General features: G+C 41.5%; 1 protein-coding gene across 3 annotated transcripts in view; it reads left to right on the forward strand.

Moving 5' to 3' along the window:
• htr2cl1 (5-hydroxytryptamine (serotonin) receptor 2C, G protein-coupled-like 1) overlaps positions 1 to 24,342 on the forward strand; it is a 169,499-nt gene extending 145,157 nt beyond the window's left edge. For all 3 annotated transcript variants that reach the window (XM_048183872.1, XM_048183869.1, XM_048183871.1), the window contains 2 exons: positions 18,567 to 18,767; positions 21,989 to 24,342. In XM_048183872.1, coding sequence (XP_048039829.1) covers positions 18,567 to 18,767; positions 21,989 to 22,944 — 1,157 coding nt within the window. In that variant the 3' untranslated portion in view covers positions 22,945 to 24,342. The remainder of the gene's footprint in view (positions 1 to 18,566; positions 18,768 to 21,988) is intronic.

Here is a 24,342-nt window from a genome sequence, read left to right on the forward strand (position 1 = left end):
TCCTCTCGGCGAGAGGCGCACCATTCGACGAACAGGTTCCACTTCAACGCATAGAGACTCCTAGTGGAAGGAGCTCTAGCGGAAGTGATGGTGTCTACAACCGCTTGCGGGAGATCACTCAGAACCTCCGCATCCCGTCCAGGGACCACACGTGGAGGTTCCATAGGTCGGGACGCGGGTGCCACAGGGTGCCCCGTCTCTGAGTCAGGAGGTCCTTCCTCAGAGGAATCGGCCAGGGAGGGGCTGTCGCGAGGAGAATGAGGTCTGAGAACCAGGTCCGAGTGGGCCAATACGGAGCCACTAACAGAACCTGCTCCCCGTCCTCCCTGACCTTGCACAGGAGCTGTGCGAGAAGGCTCACTGGGGGAAACGCATATTTGCGCAGACCCGGGGGCCAGCTGTGTGCCAGGGCATCCGTGCCGAGCGTGCCGCCGGTCAGGGAATAAAACCACTGGCAGTGGGCAGTTTCCGGGGAGGCAAACAGGTCTACCTGGGCCTCGCCGAAATGCTGCCAAATCAGCTGGACCGCCTGAGGGTGGAGCCGCCACTCGCCCGCAAGTGGAGGCTGCCGTGACAGCTCGTCGGCTGCACGGTTGAGCACACCTGGGACATGAGTGGCCCGAAGGGACCTCAGATACTTCTGACTCCACAACAAGAGATGGCGGGCGAGTTGCGACATGCGACGGGAGCGTAGACCACCCTGATGGTTGATGTACGCAACGGCCGCAGTGCTGTCTGAGCGGACTAGAACGTGCTTGCCTGACAACAGCTTCTTGAAGCGGGCCAGCGCAAGACGAACCGCTAGCAACTCGAGGCAATTGATATGCCAATGCAGCTGAGGCCCCGTCCAAAGACCTGCCACTGCATGCCCGTTGTACGTGGCCCCCCATCCCGTGGCAGAGGCATCTGTGGAGACCACAGCGTGCCTGGACACTTGTTCGAGGGGTACTCCGGCCCGCAGGAACGAAGGGTCCGACCACCGGACAAGGGTGCGACGGCAGCTCGGTGTCACGGGGACACGGAGCGTGCCGCACTGCCACGCCCATCTCGGGACCCGGCCGCGGAGCCAGTGTTGAAGCGGTCTCATATGAAGCAATCCGAGCGGCGTGACCGCGGCTGCAGATGCCATATGCCCCAGGAGCCTCTGAAAAACTTTCAGTGGAACCGCTGTCCTGCGCTTGAGCGAACTCAGGCAGTTCAACACCGACTGGACACGCGCCTCGGTGAGACGCGCAGTCCGTGCAACCGAGTCTAGCTCGAGACCGAGATAAGAGATCCTCTGCCCGGGGGCGAGTTTGCTCTTGTCCCAGTTGACCCGAAGACCCAACCGGCTGAGGTGAGCTAAAACCATGTCCCTGTGTTCGCACAACTGCTCTCGCGAGCTGGCCAGGATCAGCCAGTCGTCGAGATAGTTGAGAATACGAACGCCCTGTTCCTTGAGGGGAACAATGGCCGCCTCCGCAACCTTCGTAAAGACGCGGGGTGACAGGGCCAGCCCGAAGGGTAGGACCTTGTACTGATATGCCCGACCCTCGAACGCAAACCGGAGGAAGGGTCTGTGTCGAGGTAGAATCGAGACATGAAAGTACGCGTCCTTCAGGTCTATTGCTGCAAACCAATCCCGGGGACGGACGCATTCGAAAATGCGTTTCTGCGTGAGCATCTTGAACGGCATCTTGTGAAGATACCGGTTCAGGACGCGCAGATCCAGGATTGGCCGTAGCCCACCGCCCTTTTTTGGTACAATGAAGTAGGGGCTGTAAAACCCCGACTTCATATCGGCTGGAGGGACCGGCTCGATTGCATCCTTCGCCAGGAGGACAGCAATCTCCGCCCGGAGAACAGGGGCACTGTCCAACGACACCTGAGTGAAGTGGACACCCCTGAAGACCGGGGGACGCCGGGCGAACTGAATCGCATAGCCGAGTCTGACAGTGCGAATGAGCCAGCGGGACGGGCTGGGAAGCGTGCTCCACGCCTCCAGACTCCGAACCAGCGGGACCAAAGGCACCACAGACGCACCGGGGGTGGGGCAGCAAGGCAGAGAGGGACCCGACTCGGGCGGCTTGGAAGCGGCCGCGAGTGGGGTCGGACTCTGCGAGGCAGCAGTGTGCATGGGAGACGGCGCACGGGACGCGGTCTGCGCCATCACACTGCCGCCTGCTGGCGAATGGGGAGGGTGCTGCCAGCGGCGAGGCGGGGCCTGGCACACTGGCAGACACACCTTGTTGTGACCTGGAGTTTGAGGAAACTGCTCTTTTTGTGGCAAAGTGGGTACCGCTGGACTCCGGAGAGCCAGCGGCGGTAGATAGACAGACGCCACAAAATCCCCCCGGCCCTCCTCCGGGGGTGGGAGAGCAGATGGAATACTCTCCCGAAGGGCAGGAACCTTCCGCTCCAGGTCGCCCGTCTCAGGGCCGAGTTTTCCCCGACCGCTTGCCACCTGGCTTGGCAGAGACGGGCTGGGCACCACGTCCGCGACCGGCACCCTGCTGTTTGGCTGGTGTAGGCTGCTGCTTTGCCGACTTAGCAGGGGCGGAGGAAGACGCAGGCGGGCGCCCTCGGCGACGAGCGGGCTGAGGCTGAGCCACGGGCGGCTGGGTGGAGGCAGCAGCGGACCGCCGTGGCATGACATGTCTGATAGCCTCAGCCTGCTTCTGTGCAGCGGAGAACTGTTGGGCACAGCTCTCCACCGCGTCGCCGAAAAGGCCGACCGGAGACACGGGGGAATCCAGGAACCGATGTTTGTCGGTCTCCCTCATGTCTGCCAAGGTCAGCCAGAGGTGGCGTTGCTGGACTACCAGTGTAGACATCGCCTGGCCAACAGAACGCGCTGTCACCTTCGTTGCCCGGAGGGCAAGGTCAGTGGCAGCGCGCAGCTCCCCAAGCAGCTGTTGGTCAGGACCTTCCTGGGGCATCTGCGACAGCGCTTTTGCCTGATAGACCTGCAAAAGGGCCATCGCGTGCAGGGCAGAGGCAGCCTGCCCACAGGCACTGTAAGCTTTCTCAGTCAGACCGGCTGAGAATTCACAGGCCTGGGACGGGAGGCGCGGCTCACCGCGCCCGCCAGCGGCCGTTGGACACAACTGCATCGCAACAGACCGCTCGACTGGCGGGAGCTTCGCGTACCCCCTGGCTTCCCCGCCGTCCAGGGAGGTGAAGGCGGACGAGGGACCAGGCCCTGTACGAGCCCCATACGGAGCTTGCCAAGACCTGGTCACCTCATCGTGTACTTCCGGGAAGAAAGGCATTGGGGCGGGACGCTGGATTTGACCAGCGCGACCCCCCCCCAAGTACCAATCGTCCAACCGAGACGGGCCGGGACAGGGTGGAGGGTTCCACCCAAGCCCGACGCACAAGGCGGCCCGGGAGAGCACAGCCGTGAGCTCGGGATCCGATTCGGGCAACACTACCGTCCCGGGCGGCAGCGCGTCCGGATCTTCCCCCGAGGACTCAGGCTCACCTTCCGACGCAGCGGTCGACATCCGATCCGCCGCCAGCACACCAAAGGTAACGGCTGGACAGTCCGTAGAGGGCCCAGCGGAAACCAACGGTGGCACGATGGGTTGCGGTGCTGATGAGGCGGCAGGGGCCCGAGGAGCGTTTCCGCTCGGCGGGAAAGCCCTGACCGGAATCCTCAGGTCGCCCTCTCTATACAGCGCCGTACCGTCATTCCGGTTCCGGGGGCCGGAAAAAACGGTCGTACGCGGCATAGGAGAGGGGACCCCCGCTTCCTGAGACTTCAGGAAGGAGAGCCTCGACCTCAGCACCGCGATGGTCATGTTCCCGCAATGGGAACATGAACCATCCACAAAAGCTGCTTCAGCGTGCAGAATGCCCAAACACGAGATGCAACGATTGTGCCCATCAGCAGGGACCAGGGAACGACCGCATCCATTAACGCACAGACGAAATGACATACTGTCAGGGTTCGTCTGTAAAGCTCTTTTAGAAGGGGAAGTCAACTCACTCGTGCTGAAGCACCCAGGGAGCGACGCGATGTGTCAGGTACACCACTCCCTGACACACCGAGGAACCGGCCCAAATCGCTCACACACACACTCTTTGTGTTGCTGTGAAAACAGCAGTTTTAGAGCTTATAGCTCAGCTCCTCGGACACTCGCGACCTCGCTGAACGTGCCCTCTTCACCAGCACTAAAAGCTCGCTGTGATCCTCTTCTGAGGCAATGTTTTAGAATAAATAACAAACGAAGAAAAGAGTCTTCTAAATAGGACACCAGTGAATGGCTCCGAAGCGAAAGACAGAGTGCGATTGCATCCGCTTCCTATTTATGTACACCTGTCGGGGGCGGTGCGCATTATGCAAATATCGCACGCCAATTCCATTGGCTTGTTTTAGTTTACACGAAGATGATAGGGCTCTCTAAGCGATATCCCAATTCGTCGGTCACTACTGACGTACGTCGAACGTGACCGACTGAAAGGGAACTATACACAGTATAGTTATGAACCGTGATTCTGGAACCTTGGCCCTCTCACCCCCTCAGTAAACTCAGCCTAAAATCAGCCTAGATTTCGGTGTCCTCTTCTATAATACTGCATGTTACCTTTGACAAGAAATGCCACGAGCAAACATCAGAGTGAGCGTGAGAGTTAACATCAAAATTAAAAATAAAAGTAATAAAATGGAAATCATTATTACAAAAAATTGCATCATCACACAATCTGTGTTTCATTTCAGCGGGAATATGGTGACAACTGGCCACAAAACAAAATTTAATGCAAGCTGACGCATCATGACAGCACTCAGGCCAAAGCACATTAGCGACAGACACTTCCACATATGTTGATAATAAATCATATCATTAGACTGGCACAGCAGCCGATTAACAGACTGTATTAAACTTGGTTTAATTATTATGTTATATATTATTATATCATATATTATTATAACTTGTTTTTTATGATTTGGGAAAAAGTGTAACTATTATGCAGAATTACAGCAAATGTGCAGTCATTAAGTTTTTAAATTTACAGACTGACCAGTAATTCTGCTAAATAACTGTTTTCTCAACCAAAGCTTAACATATAAAAGTGGCAGCGGCGGCCAGAATAAAATCAAGTGTATCACTGTGTTATATGATTTGACTGTAACCACATACATGGACATGATAAAATGATGCGTGGAAAAGGTAGTCTTAGTGAGTTTGATTCATACGTTGATTGTTCATGTGTTGTTATATGATGCAGTGAGAAGTTTAGCACTGCTGCATGTTCATATTACAGTTTCCCCTGCATTGTGTGGATTATTAGGGGCAAGAAAATTGATTATTTGTCAAATTCGAATGACGTTTTAGTAATTTGACAGTATGAGTGAGTTTAATTTGTTAATAGATCGATCGTTAATCTAGTTAATGATTTAATGCACTGAGCTCTACAGTCACAACACTCTACAACAGCCTAATTACAGTCAAATTAGAATGATTTCTTAGTTTTATATATCATTTGTGATTGCATTTTCTATACATATGTTTAGACGTGCAGTCTACCAATAACATTAGAGTGACAGCACTAGGAACGCCCACAAGCGACTTAACGGTACACAGCGTAGACATAATAAAAACATAGATGCCCTATTGGCCGCTGGACCACACGTCAACGGCGCTGCCATATTTGTAGGGGCAACATGCTGTAACTCTCAGAAGTGGACTGAAGAAATGATGCCTGACTATTTTGAGATTTTACAAACCGTCGCACAATCCAATCCACATATCGGGGAATTACTTTTCACATGTAAGTCTGAACAGTTGTTTTTGGTCATTATAACATTTTGACAGCTAGTTTACCACCAAAGTCAGACTATTAAAATCTAACGACAATGCTAGTCATCTATGAAAACTGAGATTTTATAACAAATTATATAAAGTTTACATGATTTTTATGAAGTCTGAGATTATATTATAGTTTATACCATTAACTGATCAAAATCACAACTGAGTCTTCCGTGCAATGAAGCCAGAGGACTTTGACAGGACAGCGCAGGCTGTCAGAAGTACAGATAGATCTAAACCGACTCATCTCTGAAGAGCAGGTGATTTGATTGCTTGTCATCTAATCGTAGCTCATTTATATTTTTACCCCAGTTTAGCCAGTGAACCAGGACATCACAAACCTCAAAGAAGGCTGAAGAAAGCCTGTCAGTGGACTGTTCTCTGCATTTCCAAGAGACCTCGTCTGCCTATTATGATATTATACGATTGTACTATTGTTACGTGTCGTATGCAATAGAGATGAAGCGTCAATGGAAATCCACAATGATGGGTATTTTAATGAAGAAACACAGAGCTGAAGCATATACACACATAAAGCAACATTAAGAAGAGACAAGGAGTGAAGGGAGTGAGTCCATATATATAGGGAGTGAAAACGAGGAAGTCCAGGTGTAGATAATCGGTGATGATGGGGAGATGACGAGGGAAGTGAGTGCAGGTGTAGAGAACAGGAGGATCATGGGAATTGGAGTTCAGGAAGACAAGGGATCTGTGACAACTATTCACTACTCACTATTTTATTTGTTGTTTTTATTTTATTGACTATATTATTTTACAATTTATGGTATACTATCTGCTATTTTATTCAGTTATTATATTATATTACTACTAATAAAGTTGCCAAACAGTTAAATATAATGCTGTTCATTTAAAATGGAGACATTTTTTTTTTACTATGATATAAAATGTCTATAAAGACATTTATTGTTGTGTTATGAATAATAAAGCAAACATTTGTGTGTTAAACTGCAAGCATAAGGCAACACAAATAGAAATAAATTATAAAAATGTAAAGGGCCTTAAGATAAATGCTTCAGATTAATAAGGTTTTGAGATGCAAATTATCTTCATATTCATTTGAAATTGTCCTGTGACGTCCTGTGATGTGATTCAAGAGGAAAAGCTAAAGGCACGAGGGAAAAAGCTAAAATGCCATTGTTGAAGACAGAAAAAGCCATTTCCACAATTAAAATCAATGTGCACATTTCATGTACATTAAATTATATTACATTAGTAAGGTCTCCGCAATTATTAACCTTGCAAAACAAACCAAATCTATGCTTGAGAAGCATGAGTTTTCACAATTCCTTATATGACAATAAATAATTTTCAAGTTCAAACTATTGGGATTCCGAGTAATTGGAGACAAAACCTTGTTCGTACTTCACGCAGATCATAAACCATTGAAATCAGTTGTGAAATGCAAATGTTATTGCGCTTTTTGTCCAGAAAAGCCACAGCTCCCCGTTTACTTGCACGTTTAATGAGGAGTCTTGCCCCGCACAATATGGTGGACTCATTGATGTATCGCAGCAACAATAGGACCAAAGCAGCCAATAGGGCATCTATGTATTTATTATGTCTACAGAGACTATAGCGACATGCAGTGACAAAGGCTGAATCTCAAATGGCACCATAAACCCTCACGGTCTTCCTCTGAGTCCGCACTTTTGTGATGTAATGCCACTTTGACTGCCGAAGTCCTCTGCATAGCTCGCAAACTTGCAGGCATCGAGGGAGCATAGCGGCCGCAAAGGGGGCGCTCACGAGCACCCTTCTGAAAGCGAAAATGATGAATTGGACACCCTACGGTCTCGAGGACTTAATGGACATGTGCAGCCAATGTAAGTCCACAAGACCAAAAGTGCATAGAAGTGTGCCATTTGGGATTCAGCCAAAGTCACTGGCGGTGTGTACTGGGCTTTAAGCCCAAAGCATCATGAGTAACATGACAAATAAAATGAAATGCCGCATTGGCTGCATGCTGCGTCTTTAAATTTTCCTTATGACCGTTCAAGTCTTTTGTGATGAAAACAAACTTTTATCAGAGCATACATAATGTCCTTGCTTGCAGGAGCTAAGAGACTGATGTGAAGTCAGCATTTGCGCATAAACTTGAACCGAACCTTCAAAATAAAAGTAGGCCTACTGCAACTTTAAATAAAATAATGTATAAACGTATAAATAACAAACACAACTTAAATTCTTAATTATGAAAGTGATTTTAGAAAATGAAAACAAAATTACACATAAAATATATAAACAATATAATGGCAGCATTTACACTCCCACCAAATCACACAAACCTTAATGTGGGATTTCTATAAATACAATGGTCGTTGCTGGTAACCACATTTCAGTGAAAACATTTTCACGTTATTAACCAATTAGGCTGTAACTTCAAGAAAACAATATACCTCTTAATCTGTCTCAAGCAAAGTAACAACCTTTTGTACAGGTCTTTCAAGAAACAGTTTTAGTTTGGGTTTCCCTTTTTTGTCAAATGTGGTGTCACTAGCTATTAACTTGTTTTCTCTTGAAGATGTGTGATGAGACTACACTGCTGCATCCCAGGATCCACCATCCATTAGCTCGCAGTTCGTTCATTGTCATTCCACGTCCTTGATGATGTACCCTTTCGTGAAAGTGCTTATTAAGTAAAGCTGATATGTGGCTGTTCTTTGGGAGTATTGCCAGATGCTTTACGTATGGGTGTATGGATAGTTCTGCTTCTTTCCTTTCTTCTAGGCTTGTACTTTCATTGGTTTTTTGCTTCACACCTTTGAATTCTTTGATTTTGTATTTCAGTCTAGCAACTGCTTTAAAGGATTAACTCACTTTGAAATGAAAATTAGCCCAACCTTTACTCACCCTCAAGCCATCCTAGGTATATATGACTTTCTTGTTTCAATCGGAGAAATATTAATAAATATCCTGACGCATCCGAGCTTTATAATGGCAGTGATAGGTTTCAATGAGTATGAGCTGAACAAAGTGCTTCCATCCACATCCATCCATCATAAATATGTGCTCATGCCTCACAACTACGCAGAGTCAACAAACTCTCAGAGCTCAAAGCTGTCCCTAGATCCCATTTTAGGCCACACCTAGAGCTTGTCTCTGTATGATTTTGCAATAGTAAATGGATTTCCGTATCTCTCTTCTAAAATCTCCCATGCAGCAACATAGGCAGATTCAGTTCTGAGTAGGAAATATCCATCGAGTGCCTTCTTAGTTTGTCCACTAACATACCTATGGAGGTAGTATACCTTTTCCTTGTCTTGGATGTTCTTCTGGTCGATCAGTGTCTAAAAGGAGAATTTCCAGTCATTGTATTTCAATGGATCCCCACTGAATACTGAAGGTTCAGGAACTGGAATTCTGTTTGCACTTAAAGCACCTACCAGCACATTCATAAGCTCTGCTGTGCTTTCATTTGAGGTAGTGGTCACAGCTTGTGGTACAGGTGACATTTTCAGGAAGTCTTTCTGATCTTCTTCCATGGCCTTCTCTTGATCGTACTCCTGCATTTTCACACGTGCTGCATTTAGACCTTTCACTGCTTCCAAAAGTTATATCTTTCTCCGTTTGTGTAGTCTTTTGTAGAGCTACATGTTCTTCTTCCAGTTGAGCTTTAACGTGTGTGACGTCATATCAATCACATTTGCGGTAACCAGGGTTGCGTCGACAGATGATCATGTATCGACGATAGCCAGATATTGTCAAAAGCATCAAATCTTGGCAATATTAAGAGGATTTGGTATTTCCAATGAATGTAGGCCTGTTACATTCTTCTAGTCTATTATTATAACTAATTAGGTTCGGCTTCTTTTATTATTAAATTAATATTATACTACGTGCTGTGAGGATAACAAAAGATTAGGCTATTAGCTATCTTTTAAAATGTTTTAAACATTTTTTAGGTCTATTATACAATGAATTATATGCCTATAGCTAATTAAAATTATTAAGAGTGCAGGCTATAATATTTCCTAACTCCGCAGTCATCAATGAAAATTAAGCGTAGTTTTACTTAAACCACCAACTTTAAAAAAAAAAACTGTTTAACCCTCTACTGCACACATGTTGATGGCACATGAAAAAAAAATATTCCACATAATTTTTTGGTTCATTTGGGAACATTTTATTGATTAAAAAAAAAAAAATTAATTCAAGAAATCATTAAGTAAAAAGGGAAAAACACTTGAAAGACATTGATATATTGAATTTGATACATGCATAGGTCTGTATCATGTAGTGTGCTATGCAATATAATGTACTTCATGTAATAAGATTTCACTCTGTACAAAACTTCAAAAAGCACTTCTTCTCTGCTGTGACATAGTGGTGTATGTTACAATTTTTGCACATCACTTTGGGTGTTCCTGCACACCCAAGAATCTTGCATCTTCCCTTCTTATAATACATTGTTGCCAATGTGAGGTATTGTCTAAAACCTCCTCGAAAAGTACCCCTTATCGCACAACGTTGCCCTGAGGCAACGAAAAGGAAAACTGAATTTCTGAACATGCAAAATAAAAAAAATTTCATAAAACCTGACAAAAGGCTTCTCTACTAGCCTGACTACGTCAGACTTCCTACTTCCGCTCAATTTCATTTCGCTTCTGTACTCAGTCTGATACAGCGTCAGAGCTTTCTGTTTTCCACCGGTCTGGAAACAGCCGGGCCAATCAACAGAGGGCGGGCTGAGAGCCGTGACGTAGATGCTAAGCGCCGAGTTTTACATTGTAGGTTAGAGAAATCGAAAACCGAAACGACCGCGGAAATGGGAAACGAGACACGGGATGCAATTCGCTCTGTTATGGAGAACATTCAACTCTTTTTCAAACTGAAGCCAGAACAAGAAGAGTGTTTGATAAACATTTTAAATGGAGGTGATGTTGTGGCCCTACTTTTGGGAAAAGTTTAATTTATTTCCATGTCATGATGTAATCTTGAAATTACGTTGCAGCATTTCCGACAAACTCGTGAGGAACAAAGAGCTGTGTTTAAAAGATCTAATCCTAAGTTTGAGAGTTGGCTACAAACATTTTCTTGTTTCACTCTGTCAAAAATAAGTTTAGAGGCCGTGATTGTACCGTGTATGCGTAGATTAACTTCGCATAATCTGCAAAAGTCGTTTACAGCCATGTTCACTCCGGTATTTCGCTCGCATCATCATGTGTTTACAACAGGTTTACAGTAGAAGTTCAATCATAGATTTGAGTTTGATGCATGATGTCTGTGCTTCGATGCGGCTGTACAGGCGCATAACATACGTCATAACTAAACGTATCTGATTGGCTTACGGGTAACCAATGATTTTAAACTTCAGACAATATTAGACAATATTAACATTGCCTTCTTCTCACACCATGTGCTCCTGTGACCATGTGTCAGAACAGGACGTCCCACCTTTAAATGGTACTTGATATTGACTCCAACACCTTACTGAACTGTTCTTTGGTACTTTCTCGACCTTTCTAATTGGTTGTTATCATTTAAAGAAGAATTTACTAAACATAGGGCTTAAGAAAACTTTCCGTTGCCTGAGGGCAACGCTGTGCTGTAGAGGGTTAACACAAAATACTATTATTCTGTTTCACAAGCCTATATGTCATGCCACAAGAGAAATAATGGAATAAATTAATTCAGTTATATACTATAACAGTTATCAGCATATTATGTTGAAATTCGTCTCTGAGAGAATATGCTCCGTTAATGCAGTGTCAGACAGCTCCGTCACTTTTCACTTTTGACTTTGAATACTGACTGAGGTTGAGACGCAGTGTCTCGTTCGAACAAGCTTATAGACTCTGAGTGAGTACCATTTGCATAAACTTGAACCTAGCCTTCAAAATAAAAGTACTGCAACTTATAATAAATAAAATAATGTATAAACATATTTCTGTCATGACAACTCTCAGACTGTTTGGCATGGTAATGGATATGACAATGTAGATATATTTGGTCTTGGCGTAAAAGATCTGCTACGCTGCTGCTGCTGTTGGCTATTGCTGCTTCTGCTGCAGAGCAAGTACGGGACTTGCTACTGCCAATACATACATGACCCGCTGCTGTGAGCAAGTAAGACATGCTGCTGCTGTACAATATATTGTACATGAAGAACCGTTGCAGATCTATACAGGTGGAGCTGGGGAAGGTGGAAGGTTTCTGAAGCACGCTGCGCTGCTAAGCAATGCTACCTCATGTATTTAAAGATTAAGCACGCAAACTCATTGGCTATAATACAGCAGGAACCAGTCATCTGTGACCTATAGATAATGATGTGATAATTAGCAGGTTGTGTTAAAGGACCAATTAGCCTGCCCATTAGAGTTTCATGCCAGAACTTTGTATAAATAACAAACACAACTTAAATTCTCAGTTATGAAAGTGATTTTAGAAAACCAAAACAAAATTATACATAAATTACAACAAGGGAATTGGTTTTGGTTTTAGTTTTAGTTAACAATGAAAACCCTGCTCTGGCATGCACAAAGCGCAGACCACAGTGTTTATAAAAACTTCAAATGCATGCAATCTCATATACAGTACTGACACAAAATACCATCAACTCAACATTGTGTGCCGTATTCATATGTTTCTTGGGTTTTGGCATCTTACAACCAGAGGATAAGGAAAGGTACACCCCCCCCCCACCCCCACCGCCACCACTACACACACACATACACACACATAAGCACACAGATTGAACAGATAAAGATGGAGTGGAGGGATTCTGCTGCATGTCTGCTTGTTGTCATAAACAGTAAGCCTGTGATGGCCATTACCAGCAAGCTGTCAGAGCAAAATATCTTCAGCTGTTAGAATGTGTGAACGTGTACACTCAGACACCCACATACGAATGCTTTCACGTTCATAAACTCGGACACGCCTATGTCTACACACAAACGCACACACACTGATATAAAATAGTTTTCCACTGCAGTGAATGAGACAATGACGGATTTCACACTCATTTCATTTACGGGGTCTAATAGTGTGTGCGAATGTGTGTGTGTTTGGTGGGGGGAGTGCACCACGTATGTGATTGAGCTGGCATGTGACTTTCGTAAGATACAGCCATCTGACCTTGATGCAGTCTGTTTAATCTGTGTGAGTCGGGTGTTAAGATCCAGTGCATCATCTCAAAAATGGGGTTTGTGATGGAGCATGTGGCCTTCTGGAGAAAGCTTAGAAACCATATCGTCGAGGATCAGCAAGAGACAGACAAGGAGTAGAAATGAAATTGGAGAGAAGCATTAGACTGATTACCTCTGGAAACATACAGTGTCAGGATGTGTTGAAGATGAGCTATATAATGATACTCAGCAGCTCAAATGGTGTTGAACTGATAGACATCTCAATTCTGTCTTGCGTCTGAAGGGTGGTTCTGGGCCTGTTAATGTTTCAATGTTTTTCACACTGCACATAAACTCTGGCCACCTTTTCCCCTGTTCGTTTGACAAAATTATCATATGTTTGAATTATTTTTTTTTTTACATTTGGCAAATTGGTCCAGTCAAGTCATCATCATTAATATACCAATTTTCACAATACATATTGTTTCAAAGCAGCTTCACAGTGATAATAGGAAAATTAATTGACAGAGATTATTTTGGCTTTACAGCAGCTCTAAGAAAAAGTTATTTTCGAGCTAAAGTAGGTTTCTGATTGAATCATTTCTGTTGTAAAAATTAATTATTAACTTAGGGGCCGCTTAAATGACACCTTTTAACTGAAAACAGAAGACTTTTAATGCGTTCTTGCCGTTCATTTACGTGTTTAGCCTATAGGTTTGTGCGTTTGAATGTGTATGTGCGTAGACGCTTAGTCTTTTCTACAAAGTGATGGTTTGTAAAAAATTGGTGGCAAGTTTGCATGAATTCATACAAAAACATTTACATGATTTTTTTATATAAAAGGTCCGCACCACTAAATCTAACCCTCAGTGGGGTGAATGAGATCATAACAATTCATACAAATTCGTCACCAATTTGTCTAAGTGTAAATTAGTTAAAAACTGTCGTTAGAGTGAATTGACTTATCTGTGAATTTTATTAACAGTGGGTGAATTGTGTAGTTTGCTGAATGATACTACTTTGTTAAAATATGGGATATTAAACATCTACATAAAAGCATTTAACAGCAACCGCGAGTGCATTCGAACTATATATTTTTGCACCCATGCTTGTTTCCTTGAGATCAAACCATTAATCTTGCCGTTGCTAGCACCACTAGCTGAGCTACAGGAGCACTATTAAGTATTAGACTTGTTATTAGACAATCCACATTTATCACTGAGTGTAAAAGAAGTGCAAACCCATAATCTAAGTAGTTCATCATGGATGTCTGAAAATTGTTGAAAGAGCCAAAGGAGATATATTTCAGTTATATCAGTGATGTACAGAAATCAACAGTTGATTTTTCTTGTCTCTGTAGGGTACCAACACTCCATCTCTGTCTGCACTAAGAGAGAAATTAATCTACTAAACATGTAAATGAGGGCTGAGTTATCAGTTGTTCCAATTAATCAAAGCAAGATGTAAAGGGCCGTAGGCAGCTGGACCAATCAAGGGATGAAAGAGGGTTAAAATAGAGTGTATGCGTGCTTTCTGTCATCAACATGCAGATGAAGTTGCATGTTGACGTGAGGAAATGTTGCCCCCCATGCCCTGTTAATTATGTTTCAACCCCCCCAGTTTTTGTGTTCACTCTGATACAGCCACACCACCACAGTTCAGAACAGTACAACATATCCACTGCTGGCAGCACTAGCAATGGCAAGGTCATGGATTTGATTACCAGGTAACAGACATGCTGGAAAAATGTATTCCTTGAATGCAACCTTGTTGCTTTGAATAAAAGTTACTTTGAATAAAACTGTCTATAATATGTAAACAGGCTGTTAAAGGAGACAGTTTTTTGTTTTTTTACTTTTTAGATTGTGTATTCATGTATTAGTTCAAACCGATGATGTTCTCATTTAGGGTGACAGCATGAGACTTAATATAGCTAATGAAATTAAAAAGACATCAACAACAAAATATTTTTAGAACTTTTTTTTTTTTTAATTTTTAGAAGTATTTTCCTACAGAAAATATGTAAAAGGCTGTGCAGGAATATCTAGACAAGGATTTAAATGACATGAATCTGTGTTTCTTTTTTGATTCACTAAATTGAACCAATCGAACAAATTGATTCACTAAAATGATTTGGTTTCTGAAATGGGGAACTTCCCAATGCTACCTGAAAGAGGATATTCTGGGAGAATATGTTTGATTATTGCTCCAGTTGTAGGTCTGCATGCACAACATAATGTGACAAAACAGTGTAAAATCAGTGATGTATTGGTTCCTCCACAACACTTTGTTTGTTTTTTTCTACCTGCAGTAATTAAACATTCATTTGATGGGTTGAATCTGACCTATTCCCTTTACTTCCCGCTTTCCACCACATACCCCATCTCCTTTTCATACCACTTTATCTCTTTCTCTTACACTTATTTTAACCCCATAATCTGTATCCCCACGGATCTTCTGCTGTCATTTTTTCTCATTTAGGACAGGTGTAATTGCATGTGCTCAAAACATGAATTGACCACTGCAGAGATACAGACAAATAAACGAGGAGAGGAAAACCCCTCAATTGCCATCTGTGTCAGAACACTTGCTGGTCCCACGCTGGCAGAGAACTCGGTTATCACTAATTTCGCTAACTTGGCATCAGACATTCCCCTCATCTCCAGTCCAGGTGTTCTGAGCTCCAAAGTGCTGTCTGGATTTGGACCAGTCTCATTCAGCCCATGATTGGATTGCCTGCACTTGCCCTGGGCTTCAATAAAATGTTAAATTGGCAGTGACTCACACCTCGTGTGGCGCTAATGTCTTCCGAACCCTCAGACATGCCCCTTCAGACCTGTAGACCTTGCTGTAAGAGTATCTGACCTTGCATTACAGTGTGTCCTCTCTGAGGGATGTTTTCATTTTGCCACTTCTGTCACCTAAAAGCCTATCAATTGAAGCTTGAAATTTTGAATTTCAGGTAGTGTTGTTGTCAAGACAACAGCTCTCTTGCTCTTGTGATATTGCTTAATTATATCATGTTATAATTAAAAAAAACAAGATCTCATACAAGTACTATTTTGCAATCATATATGATATTTCGTGGGCATTTGTAATAATTTTTCTGATATTTTTGATACAATCCCCTATTAATTTATGACCTGGCACAACAGTAACAAAATAAATCCAGTTAGAAATGAGTTACTGCTTGCATTTGAAGCAGGAAGTTTTACATCCAGTCACATTAACGATGTTAACTACGGAAGAGGATTAGAGCCAAGCAATAATAAAAAAAATAAAACCATCTCGAGATTAAACTCGTTAAATTTCGAGAAAAAACTCGTTAAATTTCGAGAAAAAAGTCGAGATAAAATGTTGAGAATAAACTCGTTAAATTACGAGAAAAAACTCGTTAAATTTCGAGAAAAAAGTCGAGATAAAATGTTGAGAATAAACTCAAGAAAATGCGAGAAAATTCATAATTTAACGAATTTGTTCTCGTAATTTAACGACTTTTTTCTCATAATTTAATGACTTTATTCTCAATATTTTATCTCGACTTTTTTCTCAAAATTTAACAACATTTTTCTCATAATATAACGAATTTGTTCTCGTAATTTAACGACTTTTTTCTCATAATTTAATGACTTTATTCTCAACATTTTATCTCGACTTTTTTCTCGAAATTTTACGAGTTTTTTCTTGTAATTTAATGACTTTATTCTCAACATTTTATCTCGACTTTTTTCTCGAAATTTAACGAGTTTTTTCTCGTAATTTAACAAGTTTATTCTCAACATTTTATCTTTTACTTTTTTTCTCGAAATTTAATGATTTTTTTCTCGTAATTTAATGACTTTATTCTCAACATTTTATCTCGACTTTTTTCTCGAAATTTAACGAGTTTTTTCTCGTAATTTAACAAGTTTATTCTCAACATTTTATCTTGACTTTTTTTCTCGAAATTTAATGATTTTTTTCTCGTAATTTAATGACTTTATTCTCAACATTTTATCTCGACTTTTTTCTCGAAATTTAACGACATTTTTCTCATAATTTAACGAATTTGTTCTCGTAATTTAACGACTTTTTTCTCATAATTTAATGACTTTATTCTCAATATTTTATCTCGACTTTTTTCTCGAAATTTAACAACATTTTTCTCATAATTTAACGAATTTGTTCTCGTAATTTAACGACTTTTTTCTCATAATTTAATGACTTTATTCTCAACATTTTATCTCAACTTTTTTCTCGAAATTTAACGAGTTTTTTCTCAACATTTTATCTTGACTTTTTTTCTCGAAATTTAATGATTTTTTTCTCGTAATTTAATGACTTTATTCTCAACATTTTATCTCGACTTTTTTCTCGAAATTTAACAACATTTTTCTCATAATTTAACGAATTTGTTCTCGTAATTTAACCACTTTTTTCTCATAATTTACTTTATTCTCAACATTTTATCTCGACTTTTTTCTCGAAATTTAACGAGTTTTTTTCTCGTAATTTAATGACTTTATTCTCAACATTTTATCTCGACTTTTTTCTCGGAATTTAACGAGTTTTTAGTTGTAATTTAACGAGTTTATTCTCAACATTTTATCTCGACTTTTTTCTCGAAATTTAACAACTTTAATCTCGAGATGGTTTTATTTTTTTATTATTGCTTGGCCCTAATCCTCTTCCGTAGTTAACAAATAAATCAGACAATGCTCTGGCAATTTAGTGATATCCCTGCATTTGTGATCATGACCGGTGAGTCCTCTTAGTCTGAGACTGACACAAGACCAAGACCTTCAAAAAATGGTCTCAAGACCAAGACCGTTCTCGAGTACTACAACACTAAATTACTGGTATCATCACTTGTTCCCAACTCTTGTTTAGTCTTGTGGACCCAAAATTTAACAAGAACTTGGTCAGAAACTCTTTAGACATTTTTTTTAGAGTTGCTTGCTAAAGCTAACATCACTATTACAGTTGTCAATGTGCAGCTTGCCCTGAATAGACATGAATGCTAATTCAAATTATGGGGTTTCGGGATGGGTTCTTTTGAGTTGGGCCAGTAAGTAACCACCTAGCACTTAGAAACACACTAGCAAATTTCCTGGCAACTACCCAAAACATCCTAGCAACTGCATAGCAATTCACTGGCATCCACCCACAACATAACATCTTGGCAGTGAAAGGCAAAACCTTTTACGCAGATTATGTGGTGAACAAGAGTTTTACATCACACCTTTTACTATTTGGAGCATTGTAGCCAACTGGAAAACTACTGACAAACCAGGACCAGAACTGTCTGTTTTATAATTCTGGAATTATCTCTGAAGACCCAATGTGTGTGTGTGTGTGTGTGTGTGTGTGTGTGTGTGTGTGTGTGTGTGTGTGTGTGTGTGTGTGTATCTCTCTCATATCCTTGAGCCTACACAACTCTAAATGACTTACTTTTTACATAACCTGACTGTTTCTTAATGTTGGTTATTTTAAGCCTGCTGACATAACAGTCATATTTAGCTCTTGGTCTAAAGTCAGTTTTCTAGACTTTTATAATGTGATCTACCAGGACCACTTTACCTTCTGTCTATCCTTTTTCTCTTTCTTTCTTTCTTTCTTTCTTTCTTTCTTTCTTTCTTTCTTTCTTTCTTTCTTTCTTTCTTTCTTTAAGGGTGTTTACAAAGTAATCTCTCTCTCTGTATCTTTCCAGATTATGCCTGGCCATTGCCCAGCGCCCTCTGTCCTATTTGGATATATCTGGATGTGCTTTTCTCCACTGCTTCCATCATGCACCTGTGTGCCATTTCCCTCGACCGCTACGTGGCCATACGCAATCCGATTGAGCACAGTCGGTTCAACTCCCGCACCAAGGCCATGCTGAAGATCGCTGCAGTTTGGACCATTTCAATAGGTCAGAGAAACATTGATATGATTGATATCATATACAAAAACAAGCATGTGAGTGACTGGAATGGTGAAGCAATCCCAAACAACCAGCAGAGCAGGAGCCTGAAAAACCCGCAGAAGAAAGGACAAACACAACATTATTTTCCAATGACAGTAGAGGTCTTTAGATTAAACAGCTGTACCATTTGTACCCACTGAAGTCAATGTCAGTCTACTGCAATTTGGCTGAATTTATTGCTGGAATGTGTTCATATCTCACAGGACCCCTCAGAATGCAGATTATGTTGTGAATGTTTTTCAAGGCTCCAGCTGAGGCCCCTCAGATTAGCAACAATGAAAATGATTTGAAATAACAAATGTATAAACAAGCACCAGTTTGGTGATTGTGGTGATTTTCTCCATCACCCTGAGCAGCTCCTCTAAATTCAGAGTAGCTTGCATTGATTGAATGTTTGTGGTCTGGTAATCACACATTTGTAGTGAAGATCACCACCTACTGTTCAATAACATAAAGCACAGTCTTTGTGTGTGGAATGCTAAAGGATTGGCATTCTACTGCAATAGCGCCCTCTAGAGTCGAGTGACTCTACAATGACTGATCTGTTCCAACAGCAGAGTTAAAGGATTTTCTGGATTGATTGAACTGGCAGTTGTGTTTGAAGGTTTAATGAATTTAGTAGATTCCAGAAAAGATAAAGTCTTCTCACCCTGCTTTTCTTTGAAATGAATGCAAACCTACACACTCTCTTGGACACCATGTCTCTCTTTCTCTCACCCATGCACACAGGCGTTACCTTCCCTTATTGCAGTGTTATTTTAGTATTATTTATATACTATTATAGTTTTTATTAATATATTTTGAATCAGCTTTTATTGTTATAAGTTATTTTTATTTATTAATCAAAACTCATTTGAGTTTGAGCTCATTCTGAGCTTTTTTTTTTTCAGCAAACAGACCAAAAAAAAAAAGATTTTTAATAGTTTTAGTTAAAGGATTAGTTCACTTTCAAATTACAATTTCCTGATAATTTACTCACCCCCATGTCATCCAAGATGTCCATGTCCTTCTCTCTTCAGTCGAAAAGAAATTAAAGTTTTTTGATGAAAACATTCCAGGATTTTTCTCCATATAGTGGACTTCAATAGACACCAAACGGTTGAAGGTCAAAATTACAGTTTCATTGCAGCTTCAAAGTGTTCTACAAGATCCCAGATGAGGAATAAGAGTCTTATCTAGAGAAACCATAACTCATTTTCTAAAAAAAAAATTAAAATTTTATACATTTTAACCATAAATGCTCATCTTGAACTAGCTCTCTTCTTCTTCTTCTCTGTTAGAATTCAGGCAGTGTAGACACTGCTAAGTGTATTACTGCCCTCCACAGGTCAAAGTTTGAACTAATTGTTATATACTTGCACTAGAATATTGTATATGACAATTTAGTTCAAACTTTGACCTGAGGAGGGCAGTAATACACTTAGCAGTGTCTACACTGCCGGAATTCTAATAGAGAAGAAGAAGAGAGCTAGTTCAAGATGAGCATTTATGGTTAAAATGTATAAAATGTAAAAAAAAATTAGAAGATGAGCGATGGTTTCTCTAGATAAGACCCTAACTAATCTTTTAACAATAAGAACACTATTCTATCTAGCCTCCTTTTGTGTTTCTCTTTGCCCCCTGTTCATCTCTTTTCTCCACAGAAGGTTCTTGTCTCACCTGCTAATATTACTTAGACTGGTAACACTTTACTTGAAGGGGCGTGCATAAGACTGACATGACACCTTCATAATCATGACATGACACATGTCATGAATATGAAGGAGGTTTTATGCATGTTTATGACAACTGTCATTAAGTGTCATTCGCTCAATTATGTCATTTTTAATGCAAAGATGACATTGTTTGAGATGTCTTTGTTACGACAACTTGACATAAACCAATACATCATAACCTGTCAGTGTCTTTGTCATGACAACTTGACATCATTTAGCTTTATGGGTTAACATTACATTAAACTGTCATGTAGTTGGTTTTGACATTGGCTGTCATGAGGCCATTATAATAGTGTCATGAATATGTATCTTGAGCTCAACTTCAGTGGTACAAATTGAACTTGTCATTAAAATGTCATTAAGTGACAATACTCTGACAAATAATTTTATAACAGCGTCATGACTATTTTTCATTTCATGTTTTTTTTGTTTTTGTTTTTTTAAGTTTCCACCAACAGAAGGTCAGATAATAGACAATTTCAAATTTCGTAAAAAAGATGACACTGTTATAAAATAATGGTAACAGTTTATTTTAGGGTCTTTTAACTAGTTGCTTATTACTATTAGCATTCATATGGCTAAAATATTGGCTATTTATTAGTACTTATAAAGCACATATTAATGCCTTATTCTGCATGATCTTATTCTACATTCTTAATCCTACCCAATACCTAAACTTAACAATGAACTATAATAAGCAGTAAATTAAGAGTTTATTGAGGGAAAAGTCATAGTTAATCGTTTATATATGTGTTCCCTATACTGAAGTGTTACCAAAATAATGTAATGTAATGTTAACCCATAAAGCTAAGTAGTTTTTTAAGTTTGATAATTAATCTGCTATGTCATGTTTATGACAGGTTATGATGTTTTGCTAATGTCAAGTTGTCATGACAAAGACACTGACAGGTTACGATGTGTTGGTTTATGTCAAGTTGTCGTAACAAAGACATCTCAAACAATGTCATCTTTGCATTAAAAATGACATAATTGAGCGAATGACATTTAATGACAGTTGTCATAAACATGCATAAAACCCCCTTCATATTCATGACACGTGTCATGTCAAGATTATGAAGGTGTCATGTCAGTCTTATGCACACCCCTTCAAGTAAAGTGTTACCCTTAGACTTAGTAATGAGTGCAGATGACAGAGTTCACACATCCAACCTCTCTCTTGTTTGAACGTGAACCCAATGTTTATTTGATTCTTATCTGGATCCAAAACTGCATTAATCTGCCTTGACAGTCTGATTGGTCTTCTCTAATTAAATAAAAGATTCTCTCTCTCAAACTTCAGGAATACTGATCTAGCCAAATATGAGAGAGGATTTGTCTCAGAAATAGATTTCTGAGTGTGATTTGCTGGTAGTCGGATTGTTTTTGTTGTTGTTGTTTTGGTGTTTATGTATATTTATTTAATATTCTCTCTCTTACCTGTCCCAACTCCAGGTGTCTCAATGCCTATCCCAGTGATCGGACTGCGTAACAGAGAAAAGGTCTTAATAGACGGCAACTGTGCTCTGAACGAGGAACGTTTCATACTTGTTGGCTCTTTTGTTGCCTTCTTCATTCCTCTGGTCATCATGGTGGTCACTTATTGCCTCACCGTCCAAGCACTTCAGCGTCAGGCCACAGTCTTCCTCTATGAGAGCAAAGCCTGTTCTCAGCAGCCATTGCAGCCTCCACCTACTTCCCAGTTGGCCCCGCCGTCGGCTCCATCACGTCGTAGCAGTCTGAACTGTCTACGGATCAGCAACAACGACGGAAACCCGCTCAGTCTGACCGTGCCCCCGGACACCATCTCAATAATCCCAAGTTCAGAAGTGCCATCTCAAATGAATTCGCCTGCTGGACGGGACCCGGGTGGAGCCCACGGGCGGCGGGGCATGATGCAGGCCATTAAGAACGAGCGGCGAGCATCTAAAGTGTTGGGCGTAGTGTTCTTCCTCTTCCTTTTCATGTGGTGTCCCTTTTTCATTACTAACGTTCTGTATGTCCTCTGCCGCGGAGCCTGCGATGAGCCTCTGCTCACAGAACTGCTCAATGTGTTCGTTTGGGTGGGCTACATCTCATCGGGGGTCAACCCTTTAGTGTACACTTTGTTTAACAAGACCTACCGAAGGGCATTTTCGAGCTACTTGCACTGCCAGTATGGACGGGTAGGACTTAAACCCATCGCTATACACGCTCCTTGTCCGTCCCATGCTGTGGTCACACCCATCCTGATCTGCGAAAAAGTTTCCATTGACCGGAACAGTAACTGCCGCAATGGGGACGGAAATGGAATCCGAAATCTGGAGCTCCACGACATGGACGCTGACCCCGGACTGGAGCTGAAACCGGGAATATCGGAGCTCTCCATCAGCAGCTGTCACAGTCACACAGAACACACCAGCAGTGTCTGAAAAATATCTTTTAGTTTGACGTGGCAAACGGGACAGGGTGTGACCAAGCTCCAAGTGATGTTTAGATCTTGAGGAGATGTCGCACAAGAACTCGTAACTCTCATCGACTCAGCTGTATCACAGCATAGAATGTATGCTGTGTTAGCTACGGAAACAATCTGACCAAGATCGGAAAAGGGAGATGGAATGTAACGTGTGTGTGTGTGTGTGTGTGTGTGACAGAGAGAGAGATTGTTTGTGTTAACAGGTTCAGATGTTTGAATGCCATTAAGTACTGCATGAGCACCCAGTCTCTTACTAAAGCAGCATTGGCCATTACGAGACAGCAGTTCATGCAAGATAGAGTCATAGCATCCTCTTGTGGTCAGTTGAAAAATTACAAAAAGACCTAGTGTGAATCCAAATAAAGTTACTGTGTCATCCAAGCTATGCTGTCTAAATACACTTGCAAGTCAGGTCATTGTTTGTGTAACTTGTAAACACCTCCAGTATGATATGCTGAATCCTTTGAGTGGCAGTAAAACGATAATACAGACCTAACAATGCAGAGGAAATGACTGCAAACCACTTCTCACAGTGACCTAGAAAGCCAGACCTAACAGAAAAATGGGGTGAAAGTCATATGCCAAATTTACACAGTAAAGGTGGCACAGAAGCGCTTCTGAAGTGGCAATTAGGTGTCTTTACACAGACTGTTTAATGCTGCTCAGAGGTGCAATAAATGCATTTACACAGCAATTTGAATAAGTATACATTTGTACTAGGGGTTAAGGTGGGTCAGAGCAGGCATAATTTAGCCTGACTTTTATTCAGCATTATGTCTTTAGACAGAATTTTGAGCAGGCACTGAGCAGCTTTAAATCAGTTTTGTGTAAAGATGCCTATACGTAACATAAAGCTTTAATCAAAAATTTCAGTTTGCATCTTTAATGCTAACATGTAATGCAGTTTGAGCTTTATTCCAGTCCAAACTGCTTCTCAAGGATTTTTTCAAAAGATAGTGAAGTAATTAGCCTCCACGATCTACTGTGAATGTAAGATTAGTTGTGAGCTGCTTCATCAGGTGGTCATGACCGAATGAGAGAAGAGTACTAAAACAATTTACATATTATGGACAGATTGTCCATGGCAATGTTGGTCAGTAAGACCAAAAATGCTCATTTGAGGATGTCTATGAATAATGTATAAAGCTGTAAATTCTTGCTGTTTTCCTGTGTAGAACCTTAGAATTTCTCCTGTATCACCTGCCCTTGTTCAAACTCTCCTTTTTATACCATAGCCTGTGAAAGTTTTACCAGATCCTCTTTTTTGTTTTTTTGTTATAAAAACCCCATCATCCTCACAATGTTATCATTTTGTGAAGCTGCTATTTATTTAATAAAAGACAATTAGCATTCA

Source organism: Megalobrama amblycephala, linkage group LG3 (assembly GCF_018812025.1).
Source record: "Megalobrama amblycephala isolate DHTTF-2021 linkage group LG3, ASM1881202v1, whole genome shotgun sequence".
In the NCBI taxonomy this organism is placed as follows: Eukaryota; Metazoa; Chordata; class Actinopteri; order Cypriniformes; family Xenocyprididae; genus Megalobrama; species Megalobrama amblycephala.